Here is a 15,419-nt window from a genome sequence, read left to right as displayed (position 1 = left end):
CTTGCGGACGGATATCGGAACTCCAATTGAACCCTAGGTTTTTGAATTTTTTGCAAGTGATGAAAAACAAAATTTATTTGGGAAGCGGTAGGGGAAGCTGAGACAAATTGAAAAATTGGTCATCGCTTCAAACTCCCAATACTTCTGTTTATAAAAAAAACTATCAAAAACTTTTGAATTAATGAATTAATAATTGATTAATTGAATAATTAATTTTTGAATTAATTGAATTAATTCAATTCTATCGCAAACGTTCCATTTTGGCCGACCCTCTCCTACTTAGAGAATAATTATCCATGATTCATACTCAATTTCTCTCCTACAATATATTTAACCAATTTCGTGATTGAAATTCTTTAAATCCATACTATAGCCCAAACTCGGAAATCCTTAACGATCTTCAGACTTTCACAAAAGACTTCGAAATTCCATACCTCATAAACGCTAATTACGTTAAATTACTGGAAAAATAATTTTGAATAAAACCGAGCAATTCACCACGTATGAAAAAAATCGTATAGAAATTTTCTATACGTATTGCGTATAGAATTTTTATAAGATTTTCGAATATGATATTCGAATATTTCTGTACAGATATTTTTTATACAAATTATTTCTATACGATTTCTATAGGGTTGATCCTATACGACCCACTGCGACATTTACAGAAACATTTCGTATGGAGTTGCGACACTTCTCTACGTTTTTCTCTGGAGCGTTTAGACATCTTTCGTATGAAACCAAAAATTTATGTAAAAATTTATCTATAGAAATAATTCGTGTAGAAAATATTCGTATAGAAATATCCGAATATCATATACGGAAATCCTATAGAATTTCTATACGCAATCCGTATCGAAAATTTCTATACGATTTTTTCATACGTGACGCTCTCCATCAATCATTTACATCAAACATTTCCTGTTTATTCACTATAAAAACCCGCAGTATTAATACACCCCAGATTCTATTGACGAGTATCCATGACAGGTGTATCCGCAGTCTATCGAAACTGTCGTGCAAGTTTCTTATCTGATGTAGAAATAAAAAGGGAGGGGACACGGTGGGTCTAAAGACTCTTAACAGTTGTCAGTGGGCGAAAGCTTAGTTCCCATATTACTGTCAAGCTGATTGTACTAAAATTCTTGACATGCTGTTACCACTTCTCCATCATACATAACAATTCAAATTTTTTTTTACCTCAATTTTTAACTCAAGATAATACAACTTTTGGGAACTCTTGATACTGCAATCAGGATGACAGTGGTAAGCAGTGTTATTTCCTCAAGAAACTCACAATTACATATTTGATATTGATAAGAAAATGAAAATGCCTCTAATTGTTACAATTTAAGGGTTTGCGAAGTGGTAAATCAAAATTATAAAATGTTCACTCAAATTTTAACTTCATTTTTCAGTGAATAGTTAAATTTTCATGCACATTTTTCTAAGGCATATGACTGTCATCTATTTTCAGAGAATATTTATGTGAAAAAACTCATTTGATCTAGAGATGAGTTGACATGACTACTGATCGATAATTCATCATTCATTGATCATTGATTGATTCATTTATGATAAATGAATGACAAAATTCGACGGGAGTGATGCCCTCGCTATTACTAGTATAACTTACAATTATTCATCACCACATTTGTTAATTTATTCCTAAGAATCTTCGGTGATTAATAAATTTGTTTGTTCATTCAGTTCTAATAATTCATGAATGTTAAAAGGAATAGAACGTCAGAGTACATATTTGCACTTGAATTTAGATACGTGATCCGGGAAGATTGATGCTCGAGGCTATCAAAGTTATCCTTACGTGAAGTGTCTGTCACAATTGAACTATTTTCGATAATAGAATCGAAAAGATTAAAAGCTAGCGGATTCACTCGAAAATTCTGTTGGATTTCCACTGAGCTTTCTCTTGATTTTTAGCCGATTCTATTTAAAAAATTCGTGAAAAAACTTGGAGAGTTGACGTCGAGGGATTTCTATAGAAAATGTTTCGATAGAAAAAATGATATAGAAATATAAAAAAAAATTCTACTGATTTTTTCTATAAAATATTCGTCAATACAATTTATTTCTTCAATAAATCCTTCAATAAAATCAGCCGAATCTAATAGAATTTTCAATAGAAGTTCAACAGAAATTCAATTGAATTTTTAATATAATTTTTCCGTGTGAGTCCTGATGAAAATTTTCCGTTGCTAAAATTCAGTGCACACGAGCCTCAAATATGTGTTTTGTCAGCACAATTGGAAAATACGAATCAAGTCATAAAACGATAGTAGTTCAAGGATTTTTTTTTTCAGTTGCAATTCCAAATAATTTACACTCATTTCTCCAGTTATCCAGACAATACGTTAATTATGTGAATTAATTAATGCAGCGAGTGGTGATTGACCCTACATTTATCCCGTTGTTGCCATTGAAATTGAATGAGAAATTGGCGGCATAAAAATTGAAACGCATCAAAGTTACCGTTAACTAAATAAAGACCAGAGGCATTGAGACAATTTCTAAAATAATCTTCCAGAAAACGATCATTGGTCAGGACAATGAGGCATTCGATCCGGAGCCAGAGGGCAGTATATCCTCATCATCGGAGACGAATGGACCCCAAGGAAAATCGAAGGCTAGAGGATGGAACAACAGTATCGAATTTCTCATGTCCTGCGTGGCCCTGTCCGTCGGTTTTGGAAATGTCTGGAGATTCCCATTCACATGTTATGAGAACGGTGGCGGTGCATTCCTCATTCCGTACATTATTCTGCTGATATTAGTGGGCAAACCGTTTTACTACATGGAGATGATACTCGGACAGTTCACGGGGCGGAGCTCCACCAAAGTCTGGTCATTCTGTCCGGTATTCACAGGTCAATCAAAGTTAATTATTCACTAACGCCACTGTTGATGCTTTTCCATTATTCCTCAATTGTTTATAATCATTCTCATTGGAAAAATTACTGTTAAATGTTCATATTAGAATGAATAATTTGCTCATCACTCACTAAATAAGATTTCAATCATAATTACAATTCAATCCCTTCTAGAACACACTTTAGAGTGTGAATTTCTGGAATTCAATGTTTGTTGATACTCTGGTAAAAGTGCGTGCCCACACTGTTATCAATTTTTAGTTAGCTCACACGGTAATTCAATTAATCTGTTGTTCATCTTATCAATATAATTCCGTATTTAGAATATTGTCATCTCGTGTTTTCAACCAAATTAAAAATTAAAACTTCATTTGGAATATTGAGTCACAGCTTCTTTTTATTCATATCAGAAATTTTGTATTTGGATATTAATATTATTTGTTTAAAGCGAAAAAATCGATCATCATTTTCACTATATTGCATTCAGATTCTCCTATTCTTAACGCCAAAAATGTGAGATAATCTCATAATTCTAGCTATTAATTCTAATCAACTTTGTTTGAAGAAAAACTTAGTACATGCAATATTCAGAAAGTAGAATTATTCTATTTTCCTCTGACCTAAATGATTTGCACAATTATAATTCGCTTATTCGTCTTTCATAGGATTGTATTCAATTTTGTTTTGTTTGTTAGGCGCGCTTCATGAAAATTGGACGCAAGACGATCGAATTGTCATTTTCGATTCGAGACATTGCCCATGTTTTTTTTTAGAACTAATTAGTGAAATGATGAATCATCGTTGCGCATTGTTTGGTAATTAATAGAGTAATAGATTGAGGGAAAAGCCAGAAGGTAATTTTCTTCATCGCTGATAAAATTTCCAACAAAGTTTTCTGGAATTTTTCCCTAACATCACTTGGTGTCGCGATAATTTCATTTTTAACAAATCGCAGGATTTAATTTCATTTCGTTTATTCTAATTTAGGGAGATCAGAATGCAGTTTTAGGGGTCACATGATCCGTATCCCAAAAACGTTAAGAATTTTTGTCAAATTGGTAAGAAAAAAAAAGACAGGCCACAGGGCAATCAGGTCCATTATTTTCCTCGCCGCCGGGGATGTTATAAGTTTAGCCCGCGCGTCACGTGACTCAGAATACTGCACTCCGATTGATCGAAATAGAAATGAAGATAATAATCGAGATAATTCAAAATTCAACAGCATGTGAAAATCGTACGCGTGAACAATTAAAATCTTCCGATGATTTTCAAAGTTTTCACTAAAAATCACTTGCAATACAGAAAAATTCACTTCACGGATTTGAGACAATCGATAATTTTTCCATAATTCGATCAACCCAACGTGCATTTTATATTAACAGTCAATCGATCTCGTCGATGTGCGATTGATAAAAAAAAATTCGAAAGACCTTTTTAGCTGACGAAATTCTCTTCAAAAATCGTCTGCCACTATTGACCGATACAAATCAGTAATAATGAGATAAATAAATATTTAACAATGTGTAAAAATCACACGTGTCAACAATTGTCAAATCTTCAAATCACGCAACAATCAATAATTTTTCCATGATTCAATCCGTCTAACTCAATATCTTTAATACTCAATTAATAATCAATTTATCTTGATGATGTGTCATTCCTAAGAAAGAATGTTGCCCATTAAACTCAGTCATTACCGGGATGATGAAATATGTAATGTTTTTTAAATCAATTCCTTCTCATCTGCCCCATACATGTTTCAATCATAAACAATAAATTATTTTTAGCATCGTAAAGTTGAATGTTACGTCAATAAACATTGACTTTGCTTTTCATCAGGTGTTGGATGGGCTCAGATGGCTTCGATAGCAGCACTAGCCACATACTACTGTTCCCTAATGGCTCTGACACTTTATTACCTAGTAGCGTCATTCTCATCGCAGTTACCTTGGGCAGAGTGTAGAGAAGAATGGGGGGATTATTGCGTTAATTCAGGAAAAACTCGGGATAATGTTGTTGAAGGGGTCGCAATGAACACAAGCCACATAATCAAAAATACCGCTTTAATGAGGAGTTCGGCGGAATTATATTTCTCGTGAGTGATTCCTCAGCGAGGAATGTCTTGTTGCATTAGAGAAAAAACGTTTCTAGTTTTTAGGAGAAATTTTTCATATGCGCTTACAATTGATTGCAAATAATAATAATAATAATAATAATAATACTAAGACACACAGACAAGTTTTTGAATAGAGAATATTTGCGCTCTTAAAGCGATTGTGGGAACATTTGGAACACTCATCAAGAAAATAATAAAGTAGAGCAGAGCTTCAAATGATAAAAAATATCGTAGGTAAATTTTTTCCGAGCTTCTTTTTCGATAATTTTTTACGTGATTCTTTGGACCCAAACAATACGTCTTTGAGAACTTGTTCGTTTTTCTCTCAGTGTGCCCCAGAATCTCAAAACTCAGAATTTTTGTTTTTTTACTGATAACAAGAAACGTTTTTACTCTTTGCGATGAAAAAATGAAGAACTTCGATTTCTAAGTTATGTAAAACTCTCCCAGAAAAATAGTCCTGAAGGAGAAGGCGAACATTGATGATGGCATTGGCCTGCCTGACTGGAAGCTCGCCCTTTGTCTCGCTGGGAGCTGGATCTGCGTCTATGGGGTACTATCACGAGGAATCAGGAGCACGGGGAAAGCATCGTACTTCCTCGCTATTTTTCCTTACGTCGTTCTGATCGCCTTGGTGATCAGGGCTGTCACGCTGGACGGGGCGGTTAATGGAATAATTTTCTTCATAAATCCGAACTGGTCGAAACTGCTGGAGCCAGGTGTCTGGTATGCCGCTATTACCCAGTGCTTCTTCTCACTTTCGGTCTGCTTCGGCGCAATCATCACGTTCTCTTCGCATAATAACTTCAGGCACAATATCTACAGGTGATGAGATCTCTCCTCATATATTTAATTCTTTACTTTTGCTTTTGAACGGAAGAAATATGAAATTCTAATGATTTTGTCTATAAAATAGTTTCCATCGGAAATTTTCGCTGAAATTCTGCAGTAGAATCGACAAAAAACTGAGAGAATTTCCAATAGAAGTTCAACAGAAATACAACAGAATTTTCTATCGAATTCGCTAGATTTTTTCACGCAATGTTTCGTCGGCAACGTTTCTATAAAAACTCTGACATCTCCCTTAACCCTAGATTGGTCGCCCTATAAGGGAAAACGCGCCGCGCGGCCTTTTTCTTCAATTACAATTGACTGATTCACCGGAAAAATTGAAAAAATAGAATTTGTCAATGGAAGTGTCTAAAAAATTACAGTAATTTTCAGAATAACATATTTTCAAAAATTCCTAAAGAAAACAAATTATTTCGGACACATGAATTATTTTTCTCACGTTTAAATGAAATAGCCCATGACGTGACGTTGCCGGAAACTCGCTAAACGCGTCCGGCCACTGTAGAGTGAATTCGGCAACGCTAAAAACTAAATAACGCTGGGGGAATCCCCGCGGAGGTGACCAATCGCAGGATTGCGTTTGGTGACCCGACTAGAGTTAACACTCCGCTTAAAATAGTTGGAATCAACGTCCCCCCGGCTAAAAAATTCGATTTTGGCAAAAGTCGACTTTCCCCCTGGAAAAATCCAAGATCTGACACTTTGACCCTCGTGACCCTTTGACCGACTTTCTCCCTGAAAAAATCCAAGATCTGACACTTCGGCCCCCAGTGATCCAGATCACTTTTGATTTTTCTCAGATTTTTCCTAGATCTTTCAATCTATTATTATGTTGATTTAAGCTGGTGCGGCGCGACCAACGTCGTTTGTAAATTTTGCGCGCACAACGGAGTCTTAACTCCGACGATAATTCTCAAAATTAATCTTAAAATTAGTTATCTCGTTTTACGACTTCCCCGTATATTTAATCCTGTTTTTTCGTTTCCAGAGATGTCATAATAATCACGAGTTTGGATACCGTCACGAGTCTGATAGCTGGCTGCACTATATTTGGAATCCTTGGTAATTTAGCTAAGGAGATGGGGACCGACGATATTTCGACTGTCGTTCGAAGTGGCACTGGTTTAGCCTTCATCTCGTATCCCGATGCCATTGCCAAATTTTCCTTTGTTCCGCAAGTGAGTAATCACGAAAAAAAATTATTTTCAGGAACATTTCGTTAATTTTCAGTAATCTATCTCTACACGCAAAATAATAGTTTATTTGAATTAAATAAACTGCATTAGAATTAAATAAATCGTTTATTTCATCGTAATAGAGCATTTATTTGATTCAAATGAAGTTCATTTAATTGAAATAAATCGTTTTGCTGGGCGTAATTTTTGGAAATCTATCCCCAATTATTGGTGATAGATAATCATTGGACACTGACTAGAGTGACCCTGATCATCAGTAATTTTTAGCACTGCAATTTGGTGACAGATTCGTAAAAATTTGAGATGAGTGACTGAAAATCAGAGACATTATTCTGAAAATTAGTGATGATGTCACTATAAATCGGTGACAAAATCTTAAAATCAGTGATACATCCCTGAAAATTAAGGCTTTTTTTTTCTCTCTGTCTGATCAGTGTGAATAAATTCACTGATTTGAATGGAATCACTAAAAAACATTATCTCCCCAGATCTTTTCGGTTCTCTTCTTCATGATGATGTTCGTTCTTGGTGTTGGCAGTGCATCGGGCATCGCTGGAAGTGTGATAGCAGCAATAACCGGGGAATTCCCGAATATTAAACACTGGCAAGTTCTGTATCCAACTTGCTTCATTGGATTTCTCTTTGGACTCCTGTATGTTACTCCAGTAAGTGTTGATGAAGATGCCAAGAAATTTCGTCTTCTTTTTATTGCTCTTTGAAACATTTCCTAAGGTTTCTTTTCATGATTCATGCCGGTTGGCCCAACCCTGCCCGTGAATGAAAGCAAAATTTTTTTTTCATGCATGGACAGGGTTGAAATTGATGTTAAGACTTGTCTGTTTATTTGGATATTTCATGTTAAAAAATTTTTATCACTTTCACCTGGGCCAGAGTGTCAGACCTTGGATATTTCCAGGGGGAAAGTCGACTTTCAGCATATCGAATTTTTCCTCCGAGTGAACGTGGATTCTGTATCTACTAATGATTCTGATGCTAATGAAACACTCGGAGGCGCCAGAAGTGTCGAACAATTGCACGAGGCATTTTCAAAAGCCGGCGATCTTCGCGAAAAATCGCAAAGTTCACAATTCGCGTTAAATCGCAATGTCAACATCATTGTGACAAATGCTGTATAAGTTGAAATTCAAGTTTTTTTTCTCTACAGAATAAGTTCCACAAAACAATGAAAATCTATCGATTGATTTCCGTCATCTATTCTGCTGTTGATTTTTTATTTTCAACTAAAAACCGGGGAAATGCAAATGGAATTCACGAATGCACACTAAAATTATTTTCAATTTAATTATCCTAGGGAGGCCAATTCATCCTGGTTTTGGTGGATCGTTATGGAACATCATTCGTCGTGTTCATATTAGCCTCCTTCGAGATAACTGGAATCATGTGGTTTTACGGTAAATAAAGAAAAAAATTTCCGTAAAATAACTGGCACTCTGCAGATTCTAATGAATAAAATGTTGTTAGGGATTGAAAACTTCTTGGAGGACGTCGAGTTCATGATCAAGAGGGAGCCCAGTGTCTACTGGAGACTCTGCTGGTTCATCATAACTCCCGTCACCCTCATCATAATATTCATTTACACAGTCTCGACATTGCCACCTTTGACTTATGGCAATGCGACCTATCCGAAATATGCTCACATTGCTGGGGCAATTCTCCTGGCCTTCGGAATCTCCCAGATCCCCATCTGGGGAGTCGCTGCCATGATCAAGCGGAGAAGTACATCGCCCGGAAAGGTAATTACCAGTAATTGATGAGAGTCGAACGATAATTAATGAAGCAATGAAATTAACAACGATTTTTTGTTCAGATGATCAAGAGTGCGTTCAGCTCATCAAGGGAGTGGGGCCCACTCAAGCCAGAGGACAGACAAGAGTGGTTGCTCTTCAAAGAGGAGAAATTGAAAATGAGGAATCTCAGGACGAGCCCTCGGTGGAGGCAAATTATCGATGTGATTTTTTCAATCAAGAGAGATTCATAAGTCCAAGAAATCGGTTGTAAATAATTATTGAATAGTTGTAGTTACGAGGACGCACCTGAGCTAAAAACACTGCCATAGGCAAGATAATTAAGGATTCGTAGAAAAGATATTAGTAATTAAGAAAAATAGTAAGAAATTGAACTACGAATTCTTGAATGTTGGTGAGAAATATCTGGGAAAGTAGTAGGTTTAGGGAGAATTGGTGAAAATGTCGAGATAAATGTGAAATAATGTTGTGTCATGTCATTACATTTAAATAGCAATAAATGTGTCATATTTTTCGAAATTTCATAATGGCTTCTCAATTTTACGACAGCAGGATGACGATATCAGGATGACGATCGAATGTCAAACGAGACGAGCATTACATCAGTAGCGAAGTGGTAAAAGGAGATAAGTCGATTTTGATTATTGACCAGTTTTCAGTCAATACCTCGGAATCTGAGGGAGATAGCGAAATTTTCGTCATTACATTTGTTATAGCACTCAATCGGCTCCACAAAAAAGGTATAACAAAAATTTCGCTATCTCTCTTAGATTCCGAGATATTGTTTGAAAACTGGTCAATAGTCAAAATCGACTTATCTCCTTTTACCACTTCGCTACTGATATAGGGGAGGGTCGGGTAAAATGGACAGTCCTGACTTTTTTTGAAATATTCATGACGTGTTGAATTGTTCATGAAATGGAATAATTTTATTTTTCAATTGAAAGACCAATGATGATTCCTCTTTGTGATGAGCTTAGACTGAGCTCAATTGATAAATCTGTTTCTGAGTTATGAATATTTTTAAAAAAGTCAAAAGTTTCCATTTTACCCCTCCCTCTCCTAAACATGAGAGAATTCTTTGTTGTCAACATGTTCTAGAGCAGTTTTCTTTAACAGTGTGCAAATTGGCTCGACCTCGCCTCAACAAAAAAAATTAAGCAATCCTCACACAAAATTAAATTAGTAAAAACAGGGTAAGAAAAAAATTCCTCCATTAATTACTAGAATCCTAATAAACAATCTTTAATAACCCCTTCAACAAATCTTTCGACATCTGAGTTCCATAGACAGAAAAGCCTTCATATTAGGGTCCTTAACTTTTTCAATAATAATCTTCTGAATGTCAGCGTTACTGTCAGCTAATCTTTTGCTCAACTTCTCGGCATAACGAATCCACACGCAGTTGGCACAGCCCCTCATGCAGCAGTTTGTGGGCTCCACCAGGTCATCCATCGAGTCTGAGGCCTCCTCTATGACCTTTTCACTGAGAATAGGCCGTCTCCCTTTACTCCCCTCCCCATTATCAGTATTTCTACCTGAACTCGAGTATCTCCATCTACATATTTCAAATATCTCAATTGTTCTGGGGTAAACTCTCTTGTTTTCTAGTATCACAGGCATCAATCGAGCCAACGCTGCCATTATTGCACGAGAGTAATTTTGCGTCAGGATGACGATCGAATGTCAAACGAGACGAGCATTATATAAACATATGAGAGAACTCTTTGTTGTCAATATGTTCTAGGGCAGTTTTGTCTAACAGTTTCACTCACACTTTAATTATTCACGAAGTTAATCACCGATTATTCAGAATCGTTTCTTCACTTTTCTAATTTGTTCAGTCGTTGAACGCGAATTATTTATTTCATTCATCATGATGTCGACACGTGAGACATTTTTATCTGTCTGTTATGTATTTTTACTCGAGAGAATGATGCAACCTTACCTTAGACAGCGATCAGATGTTCAACATGTTGAGCGGGCGAAGGTTAGAACAGCAGTTTCACTTGCACACACAACACTTGGAGGACTACACGTGGTTTTTCGGAGTTTAATAGGGGATTACACGTCAATTGGTTCGATAGTTGCTGAATTTGGGGGTGATGGGGCGGAAAATCCCGGGGAAAAAGCACAGGGGAGTGAAGGATCCGGAGAAACAACGCGCACAGAGATGGGCTGAGTATGTTTACTTTTGAGGTTATGGGGGGTTCGAGGAAATGAGAATTCTAGAATCCAGTAATTTGGGAAGAACAATATAACATTTGGGAATAATATGGAAAGATAATAGAGCGTTTCTTCTGAGTGTCACTGGATTTTCGAATAATTTTCTCACATTTTAATTCCCCTAGGAGTTTCGGAGACTTCCACCGAATTAATAAATCACCATTTTTGAAGATGGAAATGTACAGTCGAGCAATAAAGTTCGTAAACAGAATAGACAGAGTGCAAGTTCAGGCTGTTTACGAAGTTTAGTGGTCGACTGTAGGGGTGGGTAGGGTAAAACGGACACTTTAGACTTTATTAAAATTATTCATAACTCAGAAACAAATTGATCAATTGAGCTCACTTTAGGCTCGTCATAAAGGGAAAGAATTGTTCTTTGTATTGAAATAAAAATTATTAAATTTTATCAACATTTCAACCCCTCATTGACATTTTTAAAAAAGTCAAAAGTATCTGTTTTACCCCAACCTCCCCTATATAATTTTAAATGCAAAGATTTTTTTAAAATGTAAATATTAGACATTCATTATTTTTCCGAAGATTTTTCCGTTTGATCAATAGAATAAATATTTCCCCTAAATTTCGAGAATGAAAAGGTCTATTCAATTTGTTGAACGAACCAATTAAAAGTTAGTATTCAGTTAAATAAATTACTCCTGAAATTTAAAAAAAAAATCTTGAAATATCTTAAAATGATCGACCAATAGACGAATGAACAATGAAAACAATTTTCTATTGTTACAAAGAGAGGCATTTTTTAGTGAAACAATAACATGTCAACGTATTTTTTATGAAATTTTCACTGGAAATGTAATTTAGTGAGAAATAGGTTGAAAATACAGTTTCTTTCTATCAACAGTTTAATCCATTATTAACATTGATAAAACATAATAATAAAAAACACTGCATTCTCTTCTGTATTAGATATTAGATAAAAATATAAAAATCATTTTTTAAATAAGAGGAAAATAAACTCGTTGCTGTGTCATTTCAACATTTACAAACAATTATTTATTACAGATTAAAAACAAAAGTAAACAATCCCCCCAAAGACGACGAGCAAATAATCCCCAAGAGTCTGCAAAGAGTAATTAAACTGAAGGATGACGTTAAGAGTGGGCGAATAGGAGTTGCAAAGAGGAAAAAACGAGGAAAAGTAAAAGACAAATTAATTAAAATAGGCGGAGGCGGTCAATCAACAAAACATCCCAAAGGGAGGCCCGAAAAAGTTGTGCCCGTGTTCAATCAGATGCCCAACGAGAAGCCTCATCAATTTCTCAACAGAGTCCACAGAGAAACTCAGAATTTCATCAACGAAACTGTCTTCGAGAAGAAGTACAACGTTCAGGTCAAGAGGAATGCGGAGACTGGGACGATTGAGGGGTTGGAGAAGAGTCCCAAGGACGAGATCGACGAGTTGATGAAGTTGCAGAAGAAACACAAGAACATTGGGAAGAAGAAGAGGACGACGACTGAACCGAAATTGTCGAAGAGTCAGAAACGAATGAGGAAATTGGAGATGAAGAAGGCCTCCAAGTTGCAGGAGAATATCGATGAGTTTAAACAGTTTAGGGAGGATATCAAGTTCGGGGATATTGTTCATGCTCCACCTGATCTCAAGGTCAAACCTGCGAGGATTGAGAAACTTAAAACGAAGGTAAAACGAAAAATTCAAGGCGATTTCAACTATTGACCAGTTTTCGTTGAATATCTCGAAATCTAGAGGAGATGGCAAAGTTTTTGTCATGACCTTTTTTGTAGCTCTCAATTCGCTCTTGAAAAAAGATCTTCATAAAAATTTCGTTATTTCCTCTAGATTGGGAGATATTCCTCGAAAACATCCAGTTTTTAATATTTAGGTAATAATTATCTCACGAAAATGTAGAAATTGTGTTTATGATTACTTTACTCATGTCGAGAAATAATTTTTTAGACAAACAAATTTATAAAAAACTGTCTTCAATTTTTCCTTTGAAATTGAGAATTAATTAAAATACTGTTTTCAATGAATTTCAGTCTGGAAAGCCTGATTTACTTCTGAACTCTCTCCTGAATAAATCTCCAGCTTCGAAGACGACGACTCCTATGGACAGGACTGGAAAACGAAAAAATCTCCCATCAGCAGAAAGAAGAATCCTGGAGAAGCAGCAGAGCGAAATCGTCAATGCCTATAGACTAATGAAAGCTAAAAAATCATTAAATCACGATTTAGACTAAAAGAAGAGCATTTTTGCAGTGAATCACTCAACTCAGCCCACCTCATTCCCCTCAGCTCCAATCTCCCAGCCAGCAATCAGGTAATCACAAAGAAACCCCAAACTTCTAAAATCCAAAATACATTTCATTTATTCACATTCAGTTAAACTACAAAAATTCACACTACAAAGTCCGTATAACACCACAGTACCATGACGAGACTTTCGAGAAGCTGAAGGATCCCCAAAAAAATCGAAATTGCCCTCTGACTCTCGTCTTATCATTAAATTATTGAATTATTACTAAAATTCAGTTGAAATGTTGAAGCTCAGGCAATCATAAAAAAATCAAATGACAAAATTCAAACAAATAATTCTTCTAATTTATTTACAATCAAATTAGCTACATGAATCACCCCACAACCACAATAAAATAGAACGGTATCATTCTGAGACTTCCCCCACCCCAAGAATCCTTAAAAAAATCCAAATTATCCAGTGGTCCAGACAAAAGGCTCCAGTCGATCCTTGATAGGCAGCAGATTATTCAGAGTCTCGAGACTCTCTAAAGTCTGATTCAACTGCATGTGGCACTTGGTCAGGTGTCTGCTGAGTTCGTGAACCTTGTTCATGTGCTCAGCGAATTTAGCGAACTTCTTCTGCCTCTCCACCGCCTGCGCCATGATCCTGTTCACCTCAGCATCGATATTGGCACACAAGGCCTGCTGCTCCCCAGCGATCATCTGAGCATTTGCATTCAGATGATGCTGGTACCTCGCGCAGAGATTGAACAGCCCCAGGGGGTCCAGCCTCTCGAGGATCTCAGGGTCCCTCACGCCCGGGGGAAGGTTCAGGGTTCCCCTCATGATCGGGAGGAACATGGGGATGCTCTGGAGCTTGACTAGGTCGGGATCTCGGTCGGCTGCTGGGTCAGACATTGCTGGCTTCACCACCACGATGTTGTGAGCCTTTGAGGACGTTATCTTCCTCGATCCTAGACTGGATTTCCGTCGAGTCACGTCGGAGCCGAAACTCTTGCCTCTCGACAAATGCTTGTTGGACATCTTTGGGGAGTCCCCGATGGGCTGATTCACGGTGTACGATATGTAGGGCAGGTCTGAGTCTGAACAGATGCTGGGACCTGGACTTGTGGATCTAGGGGGAGTGTCGTCTGGAAGGCGCTCTCGGTTGGGAACGCTTTTTCCTCGACGAAGTGGCCCTCGGGACTGGGCCTGACTCGTGGAGCCTTGCGAACTCTGCTCTGAACCCATTTTTCTTCAGTTAATTCAACTCGAGTTTAATTAGTCTTGGCTTTCTCAGGGATTATGAGGAGTTTTAATGTATTTAATTGTGATATTTAATTATAATAATATTGTGTCCTTGATCATTCATTATTTGTCGAAGGATTTTGAACTTCATTAATTTTAGATTCGATCAGAATGGCGCTCATAATTTTTAACTCCTTCACTGAACGATTTTTTTCCAAATTTTATGCTTCATCAACTAATTTTTGATACTCTCAACTCCATTTTCGTCGTGCGAATAATCCTTGCATGGTGCGACTGGGATTTTTACGTTGAGGTTAAAGTAATTGCTGTGTTTTATTCGCCTAAGCGATAATTTTATTTATTTAAACATCAGCAGAGTGATCGATAACACAGAGCACACACTGAATATTCTTCACGTCAGTCTGATTATTGATTCACTAGTGTCATTAATGCTTTTCTCAACTGTTGGAGTATTATTTCTGTCAATTAGCGACTGCACTTTGAGCGAATCAATTATTAAGAACATTTCCAAAGTTTTTGACAGCTGACAAACTTGTTTTGCAGCATTTTGGAGGTTCTGCTCCGAATTGTGGACCGGGTGTGACTGAATACAAGTGCGGGGGCATTTCAAACGAGTGCCGCCATCTTGCGGGACAAAGATGGACGACGGAGGGAGAGTGAATCGTGCGTGCGGTCGCGAGTGCTTCGGTAAAAAGTGAAGTGTCGGTGGAGTCAGTGAGTGTTGGGGAAATATGATTATGTGAGGGGTTTTGTGCTTTTTTTGGGTCGTTGGAGGTGTGCACTTACGGTCGCGGCTGGCAGTAAACATGACGCGAAGGGGGATAACCTGTTTCGCTGCTTGGGAGTCGCTACCGGTGAGTTCCTTTGTCGCTAGCGCTGTTGAGTGGGATT

The 15,419-nt window shown here is 37.0% G+C and overlaps 4 protein-coding genes across 5 annotated transcripts; 2 read left to right on the top strand and 2 right to left on the bottom strand.

Moving 5' to 3' along the window:
- The first annotated feature begins 1,127 nt into the window (after positions 1–1,127).
- LOC107037270 (sodium-dependent nutrient amino acid transporter 1) lies at positions 1,128–9,314 on the top strand. Its single transcript, XM_015255733.1, has 9 exons — positions 1,128–1,266; positions 2,546–2,885; positions 4,728–4,983; positions 5,455–5,829; positions 6,845–7,034; positions 7,541–7,717; positions 8,365–8,464; positions 8,535–8,806; positions 8,881–9,314. The coding sequence occupies exons 1-9, from the start codon at positions 1,258–1,260 to the stop codon at positions 9,049–9,051; spliced, it is 1,890 nt and encodes a 629-aa protein (XP_015111219.1). The 5' UTR covers positions 1,128–1,257; the 3' UTR covers positions 9,052–9,314.
- A 724-nt stretch (positions 9,315–10,038) lies between these two features.
- On the bottom strand, positions 10,039–10,999 carry LOC107037303. The gene has a single exon (XM_015255785.2). It carries the CDS (start codon positions 10,460–10,462, stop codon positions 10,076–10,078), a length of 387 nt encoding a protein of 128 aa, XP_015111271.1. The 5' UTR covers positions 10,463–10,999; the 3' UTR covers positions 10,039–10,075.
- On the top strand, positions 10,748–13,790 carry LOC107037301 (coiled-coil domain-containing protein 137). 2 transcript variants are annotated; one of them, XR_001460825.2, is made up of 4 exons: positions 10,748–11,000; positions 12,065–12,701; positions 13,061–13,341; positions 13,404–13,790. XR_001460825.2 is itself a non-coding variant. In XM_015255783.2 (3 exons), exons 1-3 carry the CDS (start codon positions 10,924–10,926, stop codon positions 13,259–13,261), a joined length of 915 nt encoding a protein of 304 aa, XP_015111269.1. In that variant the 5' UTR covers positions 10,748–10,923; the 3' UTR covers positions 13,262–13,789. The 2 variants fall into 2 exon arrangements, 1 of the variants encoding a protein (XP_015111269.1); XM_015255783.2 differs by having other exon boundaries at positions 13,061–13,789.
- On the bottom strand, positions 13,373–15,099 carry LOC107037302 (BLOC-1-related complex subunit 5). The gene has a single exon (XM_015255784.2). It carries the CDS (start codon positions 14,508–14,510, stop codon positions 13,731–13,733), a length of 780 nt encoding a protein of 259 aa, XP_015111270.1. The 5' UTR covers positions 14,511–15,099; the 3' UTR covers positions 13,373–13,730.
- Between the last annotated feature and the right edge of the window lie 320 nt (positions 15,100–15,419).

This window comes from Diachasma alloeum, unplaced genomic scaffold (genome assembly GCF_001412515.2).
Source record: "Diachasma alloeum isolate Michigan unplaced genomic scaffold, Dall2.0 Dall_scaffold_00216, whole genome shotgun sequence".
Lineage (NCBI taxonomy): Eukaryota > Metazoa > Arthropoda > Insecta > Hymenoptera > Braconidae > Diachasma > Diachasma alloeum.
This window is presented reverse-complemented; position numbering and strand designations above follow the sequence as displayed.